Source organism: Thermobia domestica, chromosome 9, assembly GCF_964235325.1.
Source record: "Thermobia domestica chromosome 9, izTheDome1.hap1.1, whole genome shotgun sequence".
Taxonomy (NCBI): Eukaryota; Metazoa; Arthropoda; class Insecta; order Zygentoma; family Lepismatidae; genus Thermobia; species Thermobia domestica.
Window position 1 is genome coordinate 28556122 of NC_137462.1, and position 24913 is coordinate 28581034.

Here is a 24913-nt window from a genome sequence, read left to right on the forward strand (position 1 = left end):
CGATGTTATGCACAAAAAACTTGCATGTCCTAGTATCGAACCAGGGACCCTGAGTACCGCGGTGAGCAAACTTCCATTGAGCCACCGTGACACCTGTGGTCCGATACAACAATAAGGTATCGCAACAAAATTTTACTTTTCTGGCTTAAAAGATATAATGACACATGTGACTTTTGGCTTTTTTAACAACAAGGACACATATGACACATGCGTATCTTGTGCATGTGCCCTTGTGCCCAAATTCTTTAACAGGTCACCAGAAGATAATAAAATGAGGTTGATGAAAATCAGTTCGGGATGGTGTTTGGGTTGCAAACACTGCTTATAGAGCGTGTAGGTGACCTCTACGTATATATTTATAATTAAAAAAAAAAGCGAGGGTCTGACAACACATGTCTCTTGAGTCTTCGAATGTCTTTTTTTGTCTTTTACGTTTACCAAAGGCGGCGCTTTATTCGACCACCAACGTAAACATATGCACTTCTCATTTTGCTGCTTCGTATAATCGGGGTCGACAGACGAATATAGTCATTCCGTCAACAGCTTCCGAACACTTCTGACAAGGTGTTCCCCACGGCTGTGTGCTCTCCCCGCAATGTACAAGAAACTCGCAATTGTCTTCATTCTTCTGGTGAGTTGATAAGAAAAATTCTCTATTTTATACATATTATTGCAATAAGAGTGTAGTAATGAGAACAAAGACAATGGAAAATAACATGATGTCTCAGTGGTAGCGCGTTTACCTTCGGTGCAAGGGTCTCTCTGGTTCGATGTGAGTTTGCGGCCGACAACATTATTTCTGTGTATTTTCTCGGGGTTTTCGATTTCCTTCCACATTCACATCCCACTATTTCTTTCATAATCATTCACTTTCATTCATCATATCTCCCTTAGCCTAAAGGTAATAAGCGTGGGACGTTAAATTCAAGTTCGATTTTTTTGTTTGTTAAAGTTAAACCCCCTTTTCTGCACTGAAACTATATGAGACGTGGACCTACAGTTTCGGCAGAATTCAAACCATCTTAATGAGTTCGGGACCCTACACACCAAAACCTACCGTGCGCCTAAACATTTTATTTTAATAGAAGAAAGAATTTGTTCTGGCTCTATTTGATACTTTTCATAACTACCAAATTCGACACGGATACCAATGCTCTTCAGAAGGACTCAAACCCAAATGGGTTTTCGTCTCACGACCCTAAACGTAACACCTCAGACTATATCATCTGCGTTACTAGATCAGCGGGAAGGAATGGTTATATTTAACGAATTTGATGAAGTGCTGAAAGCAGGAAATAGGAGATTTCTTCCTATTTAGCAATAATGATACATGTAAGTATCATTCATACTAACACTTCAAATATGTCGATACAGTGTATACCTCGCTTAACGGACACCTCTCAGATGCAGACATGGACAGTCTTCTTTTCCCACCAATGTTTTAGTAACGTCCTTGTAAAGGACAGGAACTATCCACAGTTCTTATGTATTTAGCACAGAAAATACTTTCCGCATTTTGATAGTAAATCTTCAACTAATTCAGCAATTATTAAGCAAACTTCGAGCACAAATAATGTCCGCAGGATTACACAGCAAACAACTATTGCAGACTCCCGCCCCCAGAAATAGTGACGATTGGTTAGTTTTGTCTGCCTTTTAGTATGTCATAATAATGTGTGTTCTCATTGAGTTATTTTTATAATTAGTAAGTGAAGTAAGTGACTTTTATAGGGTATAACTTTTACTTTTACTTCTAATACAGTTAGTAAGTAAAGTAAGAGATTTTTATAGTCGTATGATTTTTACATGTATTTCTTATACAGTTAGTAAGCAAAGTAAGGTACTTTTATAGTGGCATGACTCTTTATTTCTAATACAGCTAATGATCGAAGTAAGGAAATTTTATAGTACTAAGACCTTTACTTTTACTTTTAATACAGTTAGTAAGCAAAGTAAAGAACTTTTATAGTAGTATGACTTTTACTTGAGAAGAAAATAATTACACAAGAATTTTGCAGTACATGCCTATATAGGGTGTTTCAAAACAACTCCGACAATGTTTGGGAGGTGATTCCTGACACCAAGATAAGACAAAAGGTATAGACTAACCTGGGTGCACAAATGCTTCCTTTCGGAGTTATAGGCTGCCGAAAACATGAAAAAATGAACTTCAAAGGTCCATAGCTCCAAAACTATGGGACCTCCCGTAGTCGGGTCAAGACATTATTTAGAAACTAGTATGTGCCCTATCCAACTATCCATGTTTCAGAATCCTGCGGTACTTCCACAACAATTTTTAAAGAGGCAGTTTGGCTACAGGCATATAATTTGAAGTACTTACCAACTGCCTCTTTAAAAATTGTTACGGAAATACCTAGGATTCTAAAAACATCCCGCACTAGGATATTTGGATAGCGCACACACTAGTTCCTAAATAAAGTCTTGACCCGACTACGGTAGGTCTCATAGTTTTGGAGCTATGGACCTTTAAACTTAATTTTTATCATGTTTTCGGCAGCCTTTAACTCCAAAAGGAAGCATTTGTGCACCCAGGTTGGTCTATACCTTTTGTCTTATCTTGGTGTCAGGAATCACCTCCCAAACATTGTCGGTGTTGTTTTGAAACACTCTTTATAAACACGTCTGCAAGATGTACTTTTGTTTCTTAACAGAAGGGGACCTTCCCACTCATTCACCCAATAATTCGGACACTGAGTATAGAATTACGATATTACCCTATAATTACACATATAATTAGTATTTTTGCTGGGTACTGCATGTAATTACTACAGGAGCTGCGAGTAATCAAAATTTGTGTAACATCTCTTTAACGGACGCCTTTCATTTACGGCTAAATAATAATGCCCCATATATGTTCGTTATCACGAGATTTCCCTTTACAAGAAAACCGTAAATTTGTTGTAAGTTTATTTTACGGGAGCCATTTCGAGGGAGATAACATGTTCAACAGAAGAACTAGATTGCATCGGAATATAGAATTATTTAGCATAACTTTGAGTTATTGCTCTTACTAATTTGGAGTTCAAAATATCCCTTTCAATGCGAGGCTATATTATATGAAACGTGAACATACAATTTAACGTGGAATCCACGTCATATCCTACTGGAGAACTCCCTCGTGACTAAGCGGTTAGTGTACACGCTTTTGGCATGAGGGACCCGGGTTTGATTCCCGGCAGGAGCTCTTGTGGTTCGGATCCCACATTAAGATGTAGGTCCATAGATTCACGTCTCATATAGCCTCGCTGCTGAGCGGGATGCTAAACTCAAATCAAATCAAAACTTGAAAAAAAAACTCCTAGTGGAATTTAAGCACAGGTCTCTTGTGTCAAAGGCCCACACGCTAACCATATAAACATTTAGAGATATGAATTAAACCTCTACCATGAATCTAATTGTTTAGTTCGTAATTCCTATCGCCTATCAATCGACCTTTAACAATGTAAATAAACGTCAGAAACACATATTATCAGGTATTATGGTTGCCCTTACGTTAACCGGCAAGGTCAAATTGCTTATTACATAATGTCATTATAGGGGCATCATTTGGGACTCCAGGGGGGCAATTGACCCCTCTGAGTTTAAATTTTAATCCATAAGATAATAATATAACAACAAAAAAACCTTAAAAATCTACTAAATCTAGAGTTTCCACCTCCCCTCTAAGCAGTGGGGCCGCGGTGGCTCAGTGGTAAAGCGTTCACCTTTGGTGCTTGGGATCCCGGGTTCGATCCCAGCCCCCGCCAAGTAAACTTTGTGGTGGACAAACACCGTGTGCGTGGGTTTTCTCGGGGTTCTCCCGTTTTCTCCTACTTTCTTCATTCCACCACTTCATTCATTTCTCATCATCACCGTCTCCTTTAGCCTAACCGGCATAGCCGTGGGACGTAAAACTCAAAAATTTCATTTTATTTTCCCCTCTAAGCAAAATCTGAAATGGCGATGGTGTGTCGTCAGTTACTTTGAAACAGTTCCTAGGAATCACCTCATGAAACGTAGCATTAACTAACTTTAAATATAATTTTAATGCTAAGTCATTTCGTCACTTAGCTAACAAAAGGCAAGGATCGAGAAGTTACATTTTGGGTTCCAAAACAATATGACTGCTTAGATAAGTTTAGCGTATGCCATTGTAGGTGACTTCTAGATTGCATTAAGAAAAAAAAATATATCAGTGCATAAATTTGTCCTTAAATTTACAAAACAAGACAAGATAGGAAAAATATTCGAGAATTGAGACGATACAGGAAAAAAAATATTTCTCATCTCGTGAGCAATGGTGATGCAATGAAACCACGATTATGCCCGAGTTCCACGATTATGCCCGTTGGGCTAAGGGAAACAAATGATTAAGCCAAGTGAATAATAATGGAAACATTGGTGGAATGTAAATGTGGGAAGAAACAGGAGTACCCCGAGAAAATCCATGAACACAATGTTGACCACCACAAACTTACTTTGGCCGGGATCAAACCAAGAACCCCACGAACCAGAGGGTAAGCGCCCTACAACTAGCCCACCGTTTCCCTTACAACTAATGACAATTCTTTCTTTCATTATTATGTCTAGGGATGCACTCGAGACAAGATTTGATGCTGTCTCGTCTCGGAAATGTGCTGTATAAGTGATGTCTCGACTCGAAAAATATATTCTTCTCTATTGGAAGAGCTGTGTCTCGACTCGAATTTTGTCAGGAAAATCCTGTCTCGACTCGTCTCGTGTGCATCCCTAATTATGTCTATGAGTCGGAGCAAAATATAACCATTGTAAATTGCATATAAATTGTACATTTTTTTCGCTCTCACCAACAACAAATAATACTGAAAATGTACTATCGGAAGTAAATGCCTGATCCATCAATTAATCGGATCTATTAGTCCCTATAAAGTCAACGTGTACGGCTAATTCTGAATTTAGCTCCCAATTTCCATTTCTTTGAAGCAGCTATATAGAGCATGAAGTAACCTATTCATTACTGCTGCTCTGGAAGAATGTGCCTAAAATGGTCGCGGGCTCGATTCTCGTTGAGCAAGCCTTGAAATATAAACACAGTATGGTGATTCGGGTTTTATCTTAACTCGTAGGTCCATGTTTCATATAGTATCGCTGCTGAAAAGGACGCTAAATTGCAATAAATAAACAAACATAAGGTCTCCTGACTTCACATTTGATTTATTATTCCTAATATACGACGTACTTTGTGCATAAATTAAAACTGTTGGAGTCTCATTGGGACACATTCGTACATTACTTTAACCGTGCACGATGGGACACAGTCGCGTATTACTTTTACCCGTGCACTATAGCACACGTTCGTGTATTACTTTTAGCCGTACAGTGCGGGACATTCATATATTACTTTAACCCGTGCACTGTGGGACGCATTCCTATATTACTTTTAACCGTACACTATGAGACACATTCGTATATTACTTTTAGCCGTGCACTATGGAACACATTCGTGTATTACTTTTACCCTGCAAGATGCGACACATTCTTATATAACTTTTACCCCTGCACTACATTCTCGTAGAATCACAAAAATGTGACATTTAACACTGTAGTTCATCCGTGCACCTGCTACAGGTACTCAGCATGTGAACTCTTGAACGAAAGCTAATTTTTGAATTCTGTTTTTACAATAGACTAGCTGAATCTGTGCTGTCTACGCAGCGCATCGTTCTGTTATGACCATGAATCTCCTTCCCACTGTGCATGTCTCGTTACTCACACAAGTAAAGGATAGAAGACTCGCAAAGGAAGTGAATTGCTATGTATAAATGTTGGAGTGAGTTTATAGCAAATTTGTAGAAGTAACACGATGTCAAGTGAAAATACTTTTTTCTAATAAATCCATATCCGTCCGAATACGCCTCATTGCGTCTCTTGAGACCATAGAACAGCGTTTCCCAACCTTTTTCAACTTGCGGCACACTACGGGTGTAACTTGAATTCTCGCGGCACACTCATATATATTATTATTATTTGCGAATATAAAATACCATAGTATTTTTTTTTCTGTGAGTACTGATCTCCTTCTCACAGAGATGAAATCTCGATCACTGGCTTTCCCCTATGCTAATTCATTATGCTTATTTTTATTCTAATTTGAAAATAGAAAACAATTGCAATAAAATATAGGACCCAGACTTTTAAAAAATACGCTTTCTTTTTCGAAAACTGTATCCAACCTTTCACTAAGAACGAAGATCACTAAATAACGAACGAACAAACAAATGTCTTGTACTTTTAACTTTGCTGTTTTAACCAAAACTGGTGCATATAATTGCAATCACACAGCTTGCGATGCGTCGAAGTCAAAACACAGCTGTTGAACAAAGCGTTGTTCTGTCATTCACGTGCGAATGAGTGTTCTACGAACGTTCACTTTGCGCGTACCGTACAAGTGCTTCCATTTCTCGGTGTCTATGACTCTCAATTGAAACGTAACATAGCAGCTAACCGTGGAAATGTGTACGAGCCGAAATACTGTCTGCTACATGGTAATAGACGTATAATAATATATTACAATTACAGTAATTTTTTCCATGGTAGAAATTCATAGGAATGTGAAATACAAAAGTATATACATTTTTTTCCTGTCTTGCAATTTGGTTGCTATAGAATTAATAACTTTGTTTCGATTTCCACGTGGCACACCAGCTGTCCATTCGCGGCACACCAGTTTGCCGCGGCACACAGGTTGGGAAACGATGCCATAGAAGTTGCCCAACATGGAATAGGTTTTGCTATTCAGATTTAAGCAAAGCACCTGCGATGTCCGTCAACCCGTCATACCTAACTTCTCTACTGGTTGCATAACCGTAGTTTCGACCTGCAACAATGTTAATCTTAGGGGCTCAAAACGGCCCTTAATAACGACACGATTTTTGAAAATTTGAATGAGAATTGGACAATCTACACAAAATTTGGAATCGATCAGTGAAAACGGCATGTTTCTAGCATTTGTGGTTTCCGAGATCGCATTTTAATATATAGACTAGCTAAACCTGTGCTCTCTACGCAGCGTATCATTCGCATATGAGCATAAATCTCCTTCTCATTCCTCACATCTGCACATGTCCCTTTACAGACACAAGTGAAAGAAGTCTTGATTTAAAAAAAAATCGGCAAGGGGTATTTTTTCTCAATATCTCCCACCGTTTGCAAGATTTGAGCTTACTTTCGGTTGGAGTTCCTAATTCATATATAATCAATATTTTCTTTTTTCTTCCATGCAGTATGTAATAAACAAAATGTCAGTTATATATGGTGTTCATTGGACAAAACACTCCAAAAATATAGATTCATCTTACAAGGAGAAGGCAGACTTTGGTAAATGAACTTCAGGGCCATTTTTATGAGGTGGTAGTGCACATTTAAAGGGTTAATGTTACAAACTAGGAAAGTGCAATGGCCAAAAACAACGGAGAAAAGCCGTCCTACTCGCCGCATATATCGTAGGACGCACAAATTTATCAAGTGACGGCATGGCAGAGCGAAGAAAATCTGCGAATCGTGTGCAAAGGGTCCCGGGTTCGATTCCTGTTCGAGTCAAACCTTTGTTTTGCTTTTTGCTTCAACCAATAAAGTAGCTATTTGTAACTATAAATAAAATATTAATTCACCACATGTTTGTAATGAATAAAACAACAGAAATTTTCAAATTATTTGTACAATCTTTCAATGTTCCATGTTAACTAGCAACAATATTCAATCTATTCCGTAAATATAGTGATATCACGGGTTATATTATGGTTACGACAGTGGTTGTGTAATGAATGTCTTGAGGTTCGTGGCTACATCTGTTGACAGTGTGGTAATTACAAAGGAGATGAGGGGGAAATCCCCTTTGCTAATACTGGGTGTTGCTATAACCAAAGGAGATTTTCCCCTCATTCCCTTTGTAATTCGCACACTGTTAACAGATGTAGACATGAAGGGTCAAGAACAGTTTTTACACAACGACTGCGGTAACAATAATACTTACGGAATAGATTAAATTTTGTTCCTAGTTAACATGGAACATTGAAAGATTTTACAAGTAATTTAAAAATTTCTATTGTTTTATTCATTATAAACATATGGTAAAATAATATTTTACTTATTGTTACAAATGGCTACTTTATTGGTTGAAGCAAAAAACAAAAATTTTGACTCGAACGGGAATCGAACCCGGGAGCCTTTGCCCATGAGTCGTAGACTCTCCTCACTCTGGCACGCCGTCACTTGATAAATGTGCCCATCATACGATATACGTGGCGAGTAGAAAACTTTAAGACGGTTTTTCTCCGTTATTTTTGGCCATTGCGCTCTCCCAGTTTGTAATACTAATTCTTTATATGTGTACTACCACCTCGCAAGAAATAGCCCCAAAGTTCATTTACCAAAGTCTGTCTTTTCCTTGTTATACTGGAGAAATGTTTATCCTTCCTTTTTCATTATTATTTGGCAATGAGACAAACGCCTGAGACATATGCAACCCCATATACACCAATGTGATGTTGGAATGTATAATACATAGGATATAATGCTTTAGTTTTTTTTTAATTTCAACCCTTCCAGTGTACCCTTAAAAATGTAATAAAGAAATAATGGCCATGTTTTTTTAAATATTCAATTAGAACTGGACAATCTACGCAAAATTTGCAATCGATCAGTGAAAACGTTATCTTTCTAGAGCCTGTAGTTTTCGAGATCTCATCATCGAAAGGATTGGCCACAAACATATAAATGTCCACAAACATATAGTTTAAAAGAACTTCAAAGATGGCAGCATAATTCATTTGTATTGATTTTGGAGAAGGCTTATTAAAATACAAAGGCTTTGAACAATAATTTTAAAAAAATAAACTTTATGAAAAAGATCTATTTAAATAATTTATTTAAAATACACATACTTTAAAATATTTGTCTTTGTTAAACGTGAAATCGCAAATAACTGTAAATCAAAGGTTTGAAATCAAAAATTAAAGGTTGGAGCTCAGGCACTTTTATACATACTTTCCCAGCTGGCGTAGTACAGCTCTTGTAGTGAGGCATTGTTGCCAAGTCCAGGCTGTGTTTATCGCATACGTGTGGACGCACGGTGATCCGAACACAGTTGCGGGCGAGAGGCTGCAAGAGATTGAGGGATTCTCCCAAGTGGAAGCTTGCTGAAGTGCACAAGTAGTGCATCTTTTGAACCTCATTTTCATTTTTTCATCTTCATTCTATACTCGTGGGTCTTGCTTCAGATCGGTTATCTTCATCGCTTCATGGATACTGGACAACCTCCTCCACCACCTCTGAAGATGATCGAGAAGCGGAGAAATCGTGATAAGACTTCCACCGACCCAAGTCCCGAGCGTTCTCGTTCTCCAATCCACGGGAAGAACCAAGCACCATCAACTAGTTCACCACCATCGAAGAAGAAACATACCGACGCACATAGCATATCAAGTTCCGACGCTGATTCCGACCGGCTTATCATCGACGACGATTTTCCTCCTCTGCAGCCAATCTACAGCTTCCTACTGCAAAACTATGATCCAAAGTTCAGAAATTCGAAGCTCTTGTTCCAGCAAATTCTCAAGTATCGTCCACGCTCCGAGATTTCACAGATAGTGGAAACACGAAACGGATTCATCATCAAATCAAAATTGGCTAACTTCGCAAAAACCATCAGAGACAAGCACAGTTTTGAAATCTTCGGGAAAACTGCAACCTTAACTTCTCTCACCAACAGCCGCTACAAGCAACCACCGCCACCACGTCAGCCACCCACCATGTCCGTAGTGGTACGAGGAGTCGACCCGTCCATCACCGATGACGAAATAGAGGCTGAACTACGAGAAGAAGGCTACACCTTTAAAAAATGCATCCGGATTCGCAACAATCAGGGATCTACCTACATGGTTCGAATTCTGACCAACTCCCAGGATACTATCAACGACCTTCTGGATAATGGTGTCTTCATTTTCAAGAAGAAGCATAGAGTTGAACCATCCCACTCACTACGACCACTTCCTCTCAGATGTGAACGCTGTCAGGAATACAACGTGCATCCTACTCACCGCTGCACCAATCACCTCAAATGTGGATATTGTACTGGACCTCATCCTACAAAAAGCTGTCCGAATTTGCAACAAGCTCCAACTTGCAACACCTGTCATGAACGCACACATCCGACGTACAGCTACAAGTGTAAATCTCGACCTGCTCCAGAAGAAGACAAGCCAGAACTTGTGGTACCGCTGCGAACTCATGATGCTCAAAATCAAACCATCGAGACATCATCAGAGCCCGATCATTCTGTTTCCATTCATCAATTATTAGCCTTTGTCACCCTCACTCTTCAAAACGTTAATCCTTTTGCACGCCCATTAATGTTACAACACGTACAGCACGCAGCTCGCAACATCTTTCACCTCGATTTTCACGCAACCTACAATGGCCCGTACGTACACTTTCATGCATCTCCACTTGCAACAACTGTTTAACTTCATCTTGCTCATGGCTTTAACTATGGCACTTGTATTTCTATTTCTTAACATCCGCTCACTCTTAACTCATAAACTCATCTTTGAACAACTCCTACATGAGGAACAGGTTAACACATCCCTTCTTAATGAAACCCGTCTCACTCCGAAACTCCGTTGCAAACTTCCTGGCTACCAACTAATTCGACACGATAACAACCTTCCTGCAAAACGAGCCAATGGCGGGGTAGCAATAGGATTTTCCTCTCACATACCGTACCGTATCCATTCTCCATCCCTTGCCAACATTCCTGAACATCTAATCATAACTCTTTATTACAAATCCCTATGTGTCACAGTCGCAACTATCTATGTTCGACCAGGTCATCAAATTCCTTTAGCATTCTTTCAATATATTTCTAATCATTTCCGACATTATCTGATCTTAGCTGATATTAACATACATAGCCGCTCAGACAGAGATAAGACAGCTTTTCACAATTTCATTACTACTTCTACTTCAGGCATCATCCATCCACTTCCAAAACCAACTCGTCCCGAATCTAACACTACTCCTGACATAGCAATCACATCTTCATCACTTTCCCACCGCATCATCATCGACATCCTCGATCCTCTCGGTAGTGACCATGTGCCCATTAAACTCACTCTAAAAGTTTCCTCTCCTCCTATCTCAGACTCGCCGCCTCCACGCCTAATCCCTCGCTACGATAAAGCGGACTGGTCCAACTACCGAACCTACTTAACCAATGCCCTTTCAGCAATCACTCCCCCTTCTACTGAAGATGAATTATACTCCACACTCACCTCTATCACCACTCATATACAACTTGCATCCGAGCAGTTCATTCCTCATACCACATATTCACCTCATCGTCCTAAACTCCCTCCTCACTACCTTCCTCTGATTAAACGTTCCCGTCAGTTTTATAAGGACTACATTCGCACTGGCAACCGTGAAGCTCTTCAGCATCATAGAGCTCTCCATCGCACAGTATGTAATTACCTCCGAGCATACAAATTACGACAGTGGATTAAAACCTGCAATACCCTTTCTACCACATCACACCCTTCGCAATATTGGAAACGTTTCAACGCATTAGCTGGTAAATTTACTAAAACCTCATATCCTATTCTAAGTCTCGATCAAGCATTACACACAGACCGCGAAAAGGCTAACGCTTTTGCTTCCTACTTACAGGAGATCTTCACACCTCTACCATCCGCCCGGCATTTTCATCATCCTGTAGATCATTTCAACTTCAATTCACCACATCTTCAACCCAACGAGACACACAACCTACCCACTCATAAAGCACTCACTGCCCCCATCACTATCACAGAAATCACTCATGTCATCAATCATAAACGCAATACCGCTCCTGGAATTGACAACATTTCCTATCGACACGTTAAAGAGAGTCCACCACTTCTGCTGACTCTTCTCGCCCTCATTTACACCTTTATCCTCCGCACCGGCTATGTACCCGCTCACTGGAAAACATCCAAAATTCTCATGTTTCTTAAACCCAATAAACCTCCTGCTAACGTTTCATCCTACCGGCCGATACAACTCACTCCAGTCTTTACAAAAATCCTCGAGAAAATTCTTGTCAAACGCCTTCATGCTCATCTTTCTCATTACCATCTCTTACCACACCATCAAGCAGGCTTTCGCCCAAAATTCAGCATCAACGATCAGCTTCTGCGTCTCCTCAACTATATCCATAATCAGTATAACACCGCTAAGCCGTCTTGTCTGGTACTCTTTGATTTAGAGAAGGCATTTGATAAAGTGTGGCATCAGGGTCTGCTTTCAAAACTGCTCAACTTTCGCCTTCCCCTTGCATATATCCGTTTTATTTATAATTTCTTGTTCGGCCGCCTTGCTTATGTTTACATAAACCAACAGTCCTCTTATCCCATCTTTCTGCACTCAGGTGTACCTCAAGGCTCCTCACTATCACCATTATTATATCTACTTTATGTAGCCGACATGCCTCCCCTCCCTCAACATGTTCACATCTTTCAATATGCTGATGATACAGCATTCCTGGCAACTGGCAGCACTATACACCAAATCAACAAAGCCTTACAACCAGCAATAGACGCGTTTGTTCTCTGGTGCGATAAATGGCGACTAAAGATCAATGCCGCTAAAACACAAACTATAGTCTTTCTTCCTCCTAAGAAACGCTCCAAAATTCACCGTAATCCAAACTTACTTCAGATCACAGTTCACGACACCCGTCTTACAATCTCGAACACCGTTAAATACTTAGGACTGACCTTAGATAGGCACCTCACATGGAAAGCTCATCTCCAGGACATCACCAAGAAGGCATACAATAGACTCAATCTCTTAAAACGTCTTACTGGCACAACTTGGGGTCTTTCTGCAGAATTACTGTTAAACACTTATAAAGTCTTTCTTCGGCCGGTGCTTACTTATGGACATCCTGCTTGGGTCTCGGCACCCCTCTCATATTACCGAAAACTTAAAATTCTCGAACGTCACGCTCTTAGAATTGCATACAGAATCAAACTCCCTAGTCCTACTGCAGAGCTCTATGATCGCATGACTTTTCCCCACATATGGTTCCATTTAGAAAAACTCCGCCTTCGATACTTCCAGCAACGCCTCTCTTCTCATCATCCACTCCTCGTAGATACCATCAATGCTCACACCAATTTTGATATCGCTCACCCCATCACTCATTCCCCCCTCTCCCTTCTCTTCACATTGTATCATTATTCCTTACCACCAAATCATCCAGATCTTCTACTCACCCGACCATTTCTTCTCGATCACCCTCCATCGCATATCATACCCTCATCTTCTGCACAGTAACTCCTCTGTCACTAACAGGGCTTCCCACCGTCCATCATTAATGCTTGGAACAGCCCCCAAGCGAGAAGAATAATCAGCATCTGTCCATTAACACTATCCTATGTGTTGTGTCGTCTAACTGCACCTCATCTCATCACTATCTCACTCATCCCCTCATTGTCATGCAACCTATCTACAGTATTTTCACTAATGTATATAATTCATTGTACAATTTCCTCTCCTCTACATATGATTACGATCGTAAAGATGGTAATGTCCTAATATATATCTATTATTTATTTATTTAGAAATAAAGTTATATAACATTATTGAATATCCCTTAGCCCATCTCCCATTCCTTACCACCTGTCCCTTTACTTTACTTCCCTTTCCCCATGGAGGGCGTAACCCTCGAGCGGGTGGCTAGCCCCGGCTAGCTATAAAAAAAACACTTTTATAACATTTTAATTAATAGATTATACCGGTTGAGTTTGTTAATGGAATCAATGTCGTAACATTTTACTGGTAACAGAGAATTATGTTTGCCCGTTACTCCACACAATAACTTAAACGGAACAGAATTCTTGAGTTGTTGCAATAGATAGCTAGAGTGATTATTTCGGCTAAATTCGTTAATGAAGTTTAATCCGTTAAAACCTTAACGGATAACGGTGACTTTAACGTTATGCATTTTACGTGATCCTATTTACTGTTTTTTTAAAAGCAGAGTTTATTTTGTATGGAATATACTGTATTTATTTTCTGCCATTGCTCTAGTTGTCCATGTGAATAACAGTATACATTAAGATTTAAATGGAATTCTTGAATTATTTTCTTTCCATCTTTCTTTAGTTTTCAGTTTAACGTCCCACGATTATACCCTTTAGTCTAACGGAGACGATGATTAAGGGAAGTGAATGAATGATGAAAGAATTGGTGGAATGAGAAGGTGAGAGGAAACGCGAGTACCTCGAGAAAACCCACAGACACGATGTTGTACACCGCAAATTTACTTGGGAGCTTCTTCGTGGCTAAGCGGTTAACGTACGTGCCTTTGGCGTGGGAGACCCGAATTTGATTCCCGGTGGGATTCTCATGTGGTTCGGATTCCACGTTAATCAGTAGGTCCACGTCTCATACAGCCTCGCTGCTGAAAGGGACGTGAAAATCAAAATCATCATCATCAACAACAAACTTATTGGTCGGGAATCGAACCAGGGACCACACACACTAATAATAATAATAATAATAATAATAATAATAATAATAATAATAATAATAATAATAATAATAATAATAATAATAATAGGTACGGGCCACAACACTCGTTCCCCTTTCTTAAAGAGAATCATGTCATAGTACGACAATTACTGAATTATTTATAAAAGATTAATAAAATCGCCTGAGTCGTTTCTGAGAAAATCTTCCGATAAAGACACCCCCAACATTAAAATGCTCCGTGCACATGTTTTTTTTTGGGGGGAGGGGATGAAGCTATTTATTTTATACTAACTGAAATGCACGTTCTTCGCACGAGGAAAAGAAGTTTATGAAAAATATTTGAAGCCCCTTCCTCCCTTCATGTACTGATTTCAATCAAACTTTAATGATAAGAACACATCATATACTCTATTTTAGGGGTTAATTTTGAATTCTTCTATTCCCTTTAAAATGTGCTCTTTAATCAAGGTAGGATGATAAAATCTTAGCTCGCGGTATATTCTAACTATGTTTCTAAATTCACTTCAACGCGTCATCCCTTTCCTCTTCCCAACCTTGGGTTATTATTATTATTATTATTATTATTATTATTATTATTATTATTATTATTATTATTATTATTATTATTATTATTATTATTATTGAAACAATCAGTAAAATTAAGGGAAGTACTACACCTGGGCCTGATAACTTTCCATATTATATCATTAAAGCCTGTAGTAATGAAATAGCGTCAAATTTAGCTATTATATGTAACGCATCGTTAAAGACTGAAGTATTTCCTTCAAAATGGAAGCAAATATATGTTGTGCCAATATACAAATCTGGCGATAGATATGATGTTAAAAATTATAGGCCTATTAGTTTAGTAAGTGCATTCTTTAAGATTTTTGAATTAATCGTGCACAAACATTTATATTTTAATGTAAATAATAATTTAAGTGATACGCAACATGGTTTTTTATAAAGGTAGATCGATTTTAACGAATCTTATTCATTTTACAGATTTTAGGTACTTTGCAGTAAAAAGTGATTTACAGGTTGATGTTATATATATTGATATGTCAAAGGCCTTTGACTCTATTGATCATAAATTACTTTTCTGAATAAATTATCAAGCATTGGCCTATCACTATTTTATATTAAATGGTTTGAAAGTTACTTATCAAATAGAACTTTTAAATTAAAAATTGACAAGGTAGCATCTAGTCAAGGTCAAATAGGGAAGGGAATACCTCAAGGGTCTCCCCTGGGTCCGCTTCTTTTTTCTCTATTCATCAATGATCTACCAGGAAAAGTCAGGTATTCAAAAATACTATTATACGCGGATGACATAAAGCTTTTCAGAATAGTTAATAATGAGTATAATAATTATCTCCTGCAGAAAGTCTTAGATGCAATAAATCATTAGTACGAAAATAATTTATTAACAATTAACTCTGGAAAAACAAGATATATGCTATTTACTAATAAAACACAATACTTTGTCAACAAATATAAAATTCATGGAGTAAGAATAAACAAATTAAAGATCTTGACAGACAATTGAAATTTAGTAACCACATAAATGATTTAGTGCAATCAATGAGAAAAACAATACGTTTGATCTTTAATCAATGGCCTTATTTTTTAAATGGTAGTTCTTATGTGTATTTATACAAGACACTTGTTAGATCCAAACATGAATTTGGTTCAGTCGTTTGGAACAGTTTGTCTAATATACTTATTAATAAACTCGAAGCAGTACAGAAATGTTTTAAACGACTACTATGTTATAAAATGAAAAAGGACTACTATTCACACCATTATGAATATTGGTTAACTTTTTGGGGACTTTAATCTCTAGTAGAAAGAAGAAATTTTATAGATAAATACTTTATTCAAATGGTATTGGATACTAAATATAGTAGCGATTACTGCTTGGAAAATATAGGAATAAGAATGCCGTGTTATAGTGTAAGAAGTCAGTCGACATTGGTAGCACTAAATTCAGAACGTGAAATATTGAGAAGAGTGACAATGTCTTATAACAGTTTAAAATGAACATGTGTTGGGAGAAACAATAGAGCAATTATTTTATTTTATTATATTTTTTCCAAAGATTAAACTGTTTTAACGGTATAACAAGGGTCTTGCTTTTATTTTTATTATATATATCTTCAGTTAAAACATTTTATTCAAAGAACCAATATTTTATGTGGAATAAGTAACCAGGATCTTTTACATAGAGGATACGAAATTTTAAGCAAAGTTGACTCATTATTTAAACGATAGTTAAATGAAACTTTAATTTCCATAGTTCTGTTAATAGTATTTTATGATATTGACTGTATCTATTTTAATCTTATTTTATAATCAGCTTTAATCTTGCAATGTGAATATATTTAACTTCTGACAAGGGTCTTAACCTGCTAATATTCATTCTATATCACAAATTTTCTGGTTTGTTTTAATTGATGTATAATAGTCTTAACATAGTGCTTTATTTTTGTCAATGAGCTGTTCACGGCACTGAAAATAAAGTTATTATTATTATTATTATTATTATTATTATTATTATTATTATTATTATTATTATTATTATTATTATTATTATTAGTAGTAGTAGTAGTAGTAGTAGTAGTAGTAGTAGTAGAATTATTATTATTATTATTATTATTATTATTATTATTATTATTATTATTATTATTATTAGTAGTAGTAGTAGTAGTAGTAGTAGTAGTAGTAGTAGTAGTAGTAGTAGTAGTAGTAGTATTTTACGTTACTCTGTTTTGTTCCTTAATTTGCCAAATGGGCGTGAAATCTCGGTTAATGCTGCTCTTGCTTCCCTATTAGGGTTCAAGATTCGACTTCTATGCCCGATCCTGATTCAAGATTTAACAGTTCATTTTTTTTTCAGTTCTTCCACGTAAATGTAACTGTAGTATAGGCCCTTTCCGACTTCTTTTCTCCTCCTTTACTTGTAGTTGTTAACGATTTTGTATAATATAATCGATATTTAGAAATATCGAGAAATGTCAAAATATCGACTGAAAAACCAAGTTCATATTTTGAAAAGTATAAATATGACTGTAATTAGGAATTAGATTTCTGGGCTTTCGGCATCTATGACCATGTTAGCCCGTCACTAGGATTAGGATTAGGAATTAGATTTCTGGGCTTTCGGCATCTTGAAAGAGTTAGCCTGTTGCGTATGAGGGATGACGTCCCTCGGCGATCACACTATCCGAGGAAAGGGAAGAAAGGAAGCGGTCTGGGACCTATATGTTCGGTACCATCCCGGCATTTGCCTGGTGTGAATGAAGAAAACTTGGGAAAACCCCACTCGGGGTGGCTAGCCTGAAAACGCTTTTACCTTTTGCGACCGAGTGTCCCCAGAAGGAATCGAACCCGAAACGAGAGCGTTAGCTACTACGCTACGGAGGCCATAAGTATAAATACGAAATAATAATAAAATCTCCAAGGCTTTTAGATAAATTAAAATGTCATTTTTGATCGATGCTGGTCTGTATACCTAGTTTGGGCCACCCTGTATAATCTAATTATCGAACTATGTTAAAGTTAGCATGTTTTGTAGTTTTATTGAACTAGACATATAATGACATACTTATCTACTGTGTATTTAAGTTATTTTATTTGGTCCTCAGGTCCTGCTGGAGGTTGCAGTTGCGAAACGAGGCAACCGCAAACGAAGACCGGAAGAGCGCGCTGGCAGACGACGCAATCGAGTGACTGAACCTTCCTCCACAACACCTCCCACCACATCAAGCGAAAGACTTACAGATGAGATAAGAGATGGCAGCACTGCCTCTTTACAAACACAAACGACAGCAGTGACACCTAGCAATCCAGTTACAACTGACACGTCCATCCTCGAAGAATACAGAGCAAGTTGCGTGGAAGAGCCTGGCTGTAGTTGGAGTTGCACGCAAGATGAAAGTGCGAATGAATGTGTTTGCACTTGCGTCTATCGTATTGCTAAATCTAACGGTGTTCCTTGAATAGGCAATAATCCAGTTATATCTCTTACAATCAGAGACTAACTATAATATTTCTTATAATTTTCTTTTATACCTCGTGTTGCTAAAGTAAACAGTATTTATATTTTCTAAATTTAAAATATTTATAATATTTATTGTAATATTTAAAAATCTAATTTAATAATAAAACATACTCCAAAGAATATTAGCATTCGTTCAGGTTTTCAAAAAATAAGAAGACACTTTTTCCAAAACAAAAGACAAACACAGAAACCGGATGTAGATGTCAATCTGAAATAAGTCAGAGCTTCATTCAACTACCAACAGATGGCAGTAGAAGTTCTAGCGATAAACGAAACAGCTGTTCCGTTCCTGAATTCATTACAGTATTTTTTTGTACTAATTTCTGAAATACCACTCTAACATTAACTGGTTCCCCGTGCTGTTGAGACAGACATCAGAAACGATATTGCGGAACCTGTCAGTTTGCCACTTGTTCCTTAGTTAAAAAAAAAAAAGAAAAAAAAATCCCTAAAATCATCCTTCAAAATACGAAAACAGATTTTCTAAACTTTCAGGCTATGATCAAAATTTGTTAACTGTATGCTTGTTATTTAAACTAACAGTGGCTAGTTGTGGCGGAAAAAACTAACAATAGGAGCCTGTTTGTGACAAGGAATAGTAAAAACTTACCATTTCGATAGTTGAATTCAGAAAAATGCGAATATGCTATATTTGCAGATTTTCATGGCTTTAATTTTAACCATCCTAAAATTTAATAACTTTTTCACGCTAATTCTTACTCGTCCTTAGGAGCACACTTAAGATTTTTTGAGGGGAGGGATACAATGCTACAAAACACTACATATATCCAAGGGCGCCGATTTCTCTGTAAATTTTGGGGAGGCCCATTCAGATGCAGAAGGTATATATATAAGGATTTTAAGATAAATTGTGTTCAAATTATGCCAAATATTGTATATTCATAAGTACAATAGGGGGCTCACATGAGCTTTGGGGGCAGCCGGGCCTCCTACCCCTTCCACCCCGGGATCGGCGCCCTTGCATATGTTCAGTATCGAACCTGTGGTATTCTGGGCCGAAAAGGATGGTAAGTAATGGCTAAATACTAGCATCTATATGCTCAAAAAATGAATATAGAATTAGATTGTTTTTATAAGAAAAGAAAGAATCCAAATTAAATTGAGATCAAATTTTTATACCAAAGCCGTAATTTCTCTGCTAAATAAGTATAGTTTTGTTAAAAAAAAGTGTACTCAATCTATGTCGAGCTAAGAACTTTTAGGGGAAGGCAGACAATGTGGACTTCCCCCATGTGAATGTGCTCGTGCTTAGCCTTATGAGTTAAATTTCGAAAGAGTGTATTTATTTACTTTCAGTTGGAAGTTTACATGCGAAGAATCAGTGGCGGATCCAGGAGGACGATCCGGACGATCGCACCCTCCGCGCAGAAGAGGAAACTTTCTTATTATATATATATATATATAAACACATATATATATAAACACCCATATATATATATATATATATATATATATATATATAAACACCCATCCCAGAGTTTGGAGCTCTTAAAATAGCTCTAAGTAGCAGTATTACAACCCACCGCCCGCCCAGAATTCCGCGCGCTAGATCCGCTCCTGCGAAGAATAGAAGAAAATATAGAGAGTTAAAAGAAAAAAGGAAATCTTTAAGTTTTACGTCCCACGCATATGCCGGTTAGGCTAAAGCAGACGGTGATTATGAGAAATGAATGAAAATGGTGGAATGAAGAAAGTGGGAGGAAACGGGAGAACCCCGAGAAAACCCACGAGCACGGTGTTTGTCCACCACAAAGTCCACACGGCGCGAGCTGGGATCGAACCAGCACCGGAGGTGAACGCTCTACCACTGAGCCACCGCGCCCCCAGAGTTAAAAGAGGAAGCTCAAGATCGAGAAACGTGGAAGAAACATTTCTAGGCAAAAAACTTAAAAAAGCAAAATAAATAATAAATCATTAGTCCGATGACCTGTCGAAAGGCAGAATACTACCAATGATAATGCGGAACTGACTGTCTCGTACTTAGCGACTTGTAAGACTGGACTTCTATATAATAATATAGTTATACCTAGGTATACGAACTTAATCCGTTTCTGGAGCGGCGGTGGCTCAGTGGAAGAGCGTTGATCTCTGGTGTATCGGGTCCTTGATTCGATCCTAGCTCGCGCCAAGTGAGCTTTGTGGTGTGCGTAAGTTTTGTCGGGGCTCTTCTGTTTCTCCCCACTTTCTTCATTCCACCATTTCATTCATTTCTCAACATCACCGTCTCTTTTAGCCTAGCAAGCATAACTGTGGTACGTAAAACTTAAAGATTTCATTTCATTTTAAATTCGTTTCTGAGTTCCATGAACTCCACAGTAAATACACTAAATGTTAAGGTAAAATATTAACAAACAAAAACAATAGAAATAAACTTTCTAAGACCCATGGGAAGCACAAAGCAGTTATATATATTATATATATATATATATATATATATATATATATATATATATATATATATATATATATATATATATATATATATTAAAATGCACAAAACAGGTATAAATGCATAAAATTAGCAATGAAAATCACACGAGAGCCTCTCACTCCAGTTTCCGACGACGAACTGAAGAACAACAAAGCGAAGGGAACAGATATGCTAAAACACGCACGAAACACACGCTGGGCATTCGGATTTCAAAGCAGCGTTTGTATTTTGAGGTAAAATTTGCTCCAAATTTTCGTTCCTATTCCAAGTTGTTGAGAACTTTAAGCCGTTTGGATTCCGTGGGCATTACAGGAGTTCACTGTAATAATTTATCATTAATTCATTTAGTTGGAAGTACAGAGATGGTGTGGGTCAATAAAAACTTGACCTGTGACCCACTGACTCAGTACTCATCTTGACTCAATCTGACTCACCACCCACCAAAACTCATCGTCATGAACTCTTACCCATGATCCATGCCCTCCTCTCCACTGGCTAAAGAGTTTACACTTGCAATAAAACAAGGCTGTGAAATTATTACTAATTGGTGTTTGTATTTGTACAGTCAATCGCTCAAGCACCGTCCTGTTCCTATCTGACCTGTACGATATAAAATGGTAAAGTGTTTGTCATGGGTCATATCACGATGAATTTCAACTAAAAATGAAATCTTTCACTTTTACGTGCCACAATTATGCCAGCTAGTTTCACGGAGACAGTGATGAGAAATGAATGCAATGGTGGAATGAATAAAGTGGGAGGAAACGGGACAATCCCGAGCAAACCCATACACACAGTGTTTGTCCACCACGAAGTCCACGTGGTGCGAGCTGGGATCGAACCAGGGAACCAACGCACCAGAGGTGAATTTGAATTTAATTATCATATATAATTATTTTCTTGTTGAATTACAGATACTTTTCAGTGGAAAATAGGATGGAATTTGAATGTCCCAAATCAAAATAAAATAGGCCGACGTAAAGGGAAAAAAGTGTAAAAATCGACTGTTTGGAAAGCCAAGTAGTAAGTCCTATTGCTATTATTACAATTACAAATATCAATATCCAAAAGTGCCTGAAGTCCTTTTTTTCACTTAGATATACTCATCTCAGGCAAGTAAATAGAAATAGATGAAAAAGGAAGAAACATGGAGACCTTGAAAGTAAAAATTAGACAAATTCACCAGTGTTCAGAAGATGCTGTCTGCAATACACTGAGCAGTGTGGGTCGGTGGGTCAAGGTGGATCGCAGAGAGCCACGTCCTGTTGACTTATGACCCACTCCATCTCCCACTCTAAGAGTAGGATATCAAGCTACCACCTCAATAATAGAGCTTTACAGTCTGTAGTTCCAGAACCCCTTTCTTGCCCTTAGTTTACACCATAAAAGACGTATTATTTAGTTTTAAAGTTTGAAGACCACAAGAAAGAAAGCCGAAATGCCATTTTTCGGTCGAAAGGGAGTTAGGGATATCAATGTTCACTCCTGAGGACTAGAAGCTCCTATACTAATATTATTATAAACAAATAATACATACGTTTCTGTATACAATTAATACCTTTTTGTTTCTGGTACACGCTAAGTAGGCTGTTGTTTCAAAGTTTAAAATTCAGTTTTGTCAGAATTAAAAAAAAAAAAAAAATGACCTTTCGTCTTTCGTCGTTGTGGTCTTTCTTTCTAAATAGAGCGGTCTTTGCTAAGCGTTAATGAATTGTGATAAAAAAAAATGTATCTTTCCAAATTTTTACATTTTCAGTCCCAAACAATATGGCTGCTGGTAAAGAAAATATAAGCCCAGTGGCGTTCGCAAGGAGGGGTTCGGAGTTTAAAACCCCCCGCCTTGTGCAGAATAGTAAGGAAAAATAAGAATTTAATACATACAAACAAAAATTAACCTTGTCCTGAAAGAGAAGGAGGTTGAGTGCTTGAAGCCCTCCCTGAAGAAATTCTGTCCACGTTACTACATAAACGATATATGTTTTACATTTATTTCCATACAAAGTGAAATATGAAATAAAATCTTTCAGTTTAACGTCCCACGCTTATGACCTTGACTGCCATGAGCATCATATGTGGTGCTCACCTTATTTTTCTGTGGGGCCATGAGCACCATATATGATGCTCATGGTCACAAATTACTGTGAGACCATGAGCATGACATGTGGTGCTCGGCTCCCATTGGTACATTTTCGGGAGAAGCAAAATATCGCGACAAAAATGTGCCATGACTATCCATAATTGAGCCAAAGGTAAGAAGAAATTTGTGGCCTCCTGGGACCAGTACCCTAAAATCACCTTGGCAGTCAACCTGTTAAGTGAGACGGTTGAGTAAAGCAAGTAAACAGTGATGGAAGAATCGGTAGAATAAGGATGAGGTGAAAACGGGAGTACGCCGAGAAAACCCATGGACACGGTGTTGTCCACCACAAGCTTACTTCGACGGGGATCCAACCAAGGATCCTTCGCACCAGAAGTAAGCACTCTACCACTTTTTTTAAAAAAAAAAACAAATCGAGTCGATTTTGAGCTTAACATTCCTTTCAGTAGCGAGGCTATATGAGATTGAACCTACTCATTAACGTGGAATCTGAACCACATTAGCTCCCGCCGGAAATCGAACCCGGGTCTCCCACGCTGAAGGCACGTACGCTAACCGCTTAGCCACGAAGGAGTTCTTTCTTAAACAAATACAACATTACATTGCTAGGCAGCGCGAATCAAGTTTGATATAGCTGACGTCATTTTGTAGACGTGTTGTTGGTATTTCACCTTTTTATAGCACGGCATGAAGACACTGAGTCACCGTACCACCTTATTTTTATACAGATAGGTCTCTTTACCTTTCATCTAATTATTAGTAGTTTCTTCTTTGATAACGTAACAAGCATTTACAATTCTTTCTTCGCTATAATAATGTTTATTCGCCATCATCATGAAACATCCATTTTGTACGTAGTACATTTCATTTCTTAGCATACCACCGGAAATGTATGATACTGGAAGTCAGGGGCGGCGGTTGGACGTTAAATGTTGGGGGGCAAGACATGATCTTAACAATTGTATATCAATGTTAGATTTCCTGGTTGTTTCTAACAGTGGTTGATGAAAGGTTGCATAATAATAGGATACTATCTTTTTCACTTAAAATGCCGTATATCGTATTTCTGTTTTATTAAGTAAATTCGTAAGAGCAATACAGGTAGATACCTAGTCCTTTACACTCTTAAACAACGAAAGTGTAAGAAGAGATTTGATTCCTTGCTCATGAATATCTTACAATTCTGTCTACAAAATTGTGTGATTAGATTATTTAATAAATTTGCAAAACAAATAAATAGAAAGGATAATATTAATTATAGTAATGAATAATGATGCTTGTTTTGCAGAAGTTATATTAAAACTGGGAATTAATGAACAACTTATACTTTTAATTCCACACATGTCATTAAATGAATGTTTTTACTTTTAGAAAATGAAATACAGTAAGTACTGCAAGCATATGATATGACATTTAAGGAAATATGCAATTGAAATATTAATTGCTTTGAATTGCAATTAAAACGCAATTCCTGTAGCTTTCTTAACTCCACGGGAAGACAAATATCTAATACGTGCTCACGCAACGGCAAATATTATACGGCACAATTTTTTCCTATGAAACAGTAATACATACAAAACCTTTACCAGGGTGTCCACATTCTTGTAAATAAGCGAAACTCAGGGAAAAGTCAGGGAAGTAAAAATGTGTCAGGTGGTCAGAGAAATGGCAGATTGGTTAGAGAAAGTCAGGGAAAAATCGATTTTGGTCCATTGTTCAATTACTGAATTTATGAAATAGGGGTAGT

The 24913-nt window shown here is 37.7% G+C and overlaps 1 protein-coding gene across 1 annotated transcript; it reads left to right on the top strand.

The window, feature by feature from the left end:
- The first annotated feature begins 475 nt into the window (after positions 1–475).
- LOC145693941 (uncharacterized) lies at positions 476–18736 on the top strand. The gene is made up of 2 exons (XM_081770099.1): positions 476–631; positions 18201–18736. The coding sequence occupies exons 1-2, from the start codon at positions 596–598 to the stop codon at positions 18552–18554; spliced, it is 390 nt and encodes a 129-aa protein (XP_081626225.1). The 5' UTR covers positions 476–595; the 3' UTR covers positions 18555–18736.
- Positions 18737–24913: the final 6177 nt, after the last annotated feature.

Excerpts from the sequence above, each read along its gene's own strand:
- LOC145693941 (XM_081770099.1), top strand. The coding sequence starts at position 596 with ATGTACAAGAAACTCGCAATTGTCTTCATTCTTCTG. Across the intron at positions 632-18,200 it reads CAATTGTCTTCATTCTTCTG|GTCCTGCTGGAGGTTGCAGT; the intron begins GTGAGTTGATAA and ends TTTGGTCCTCAG.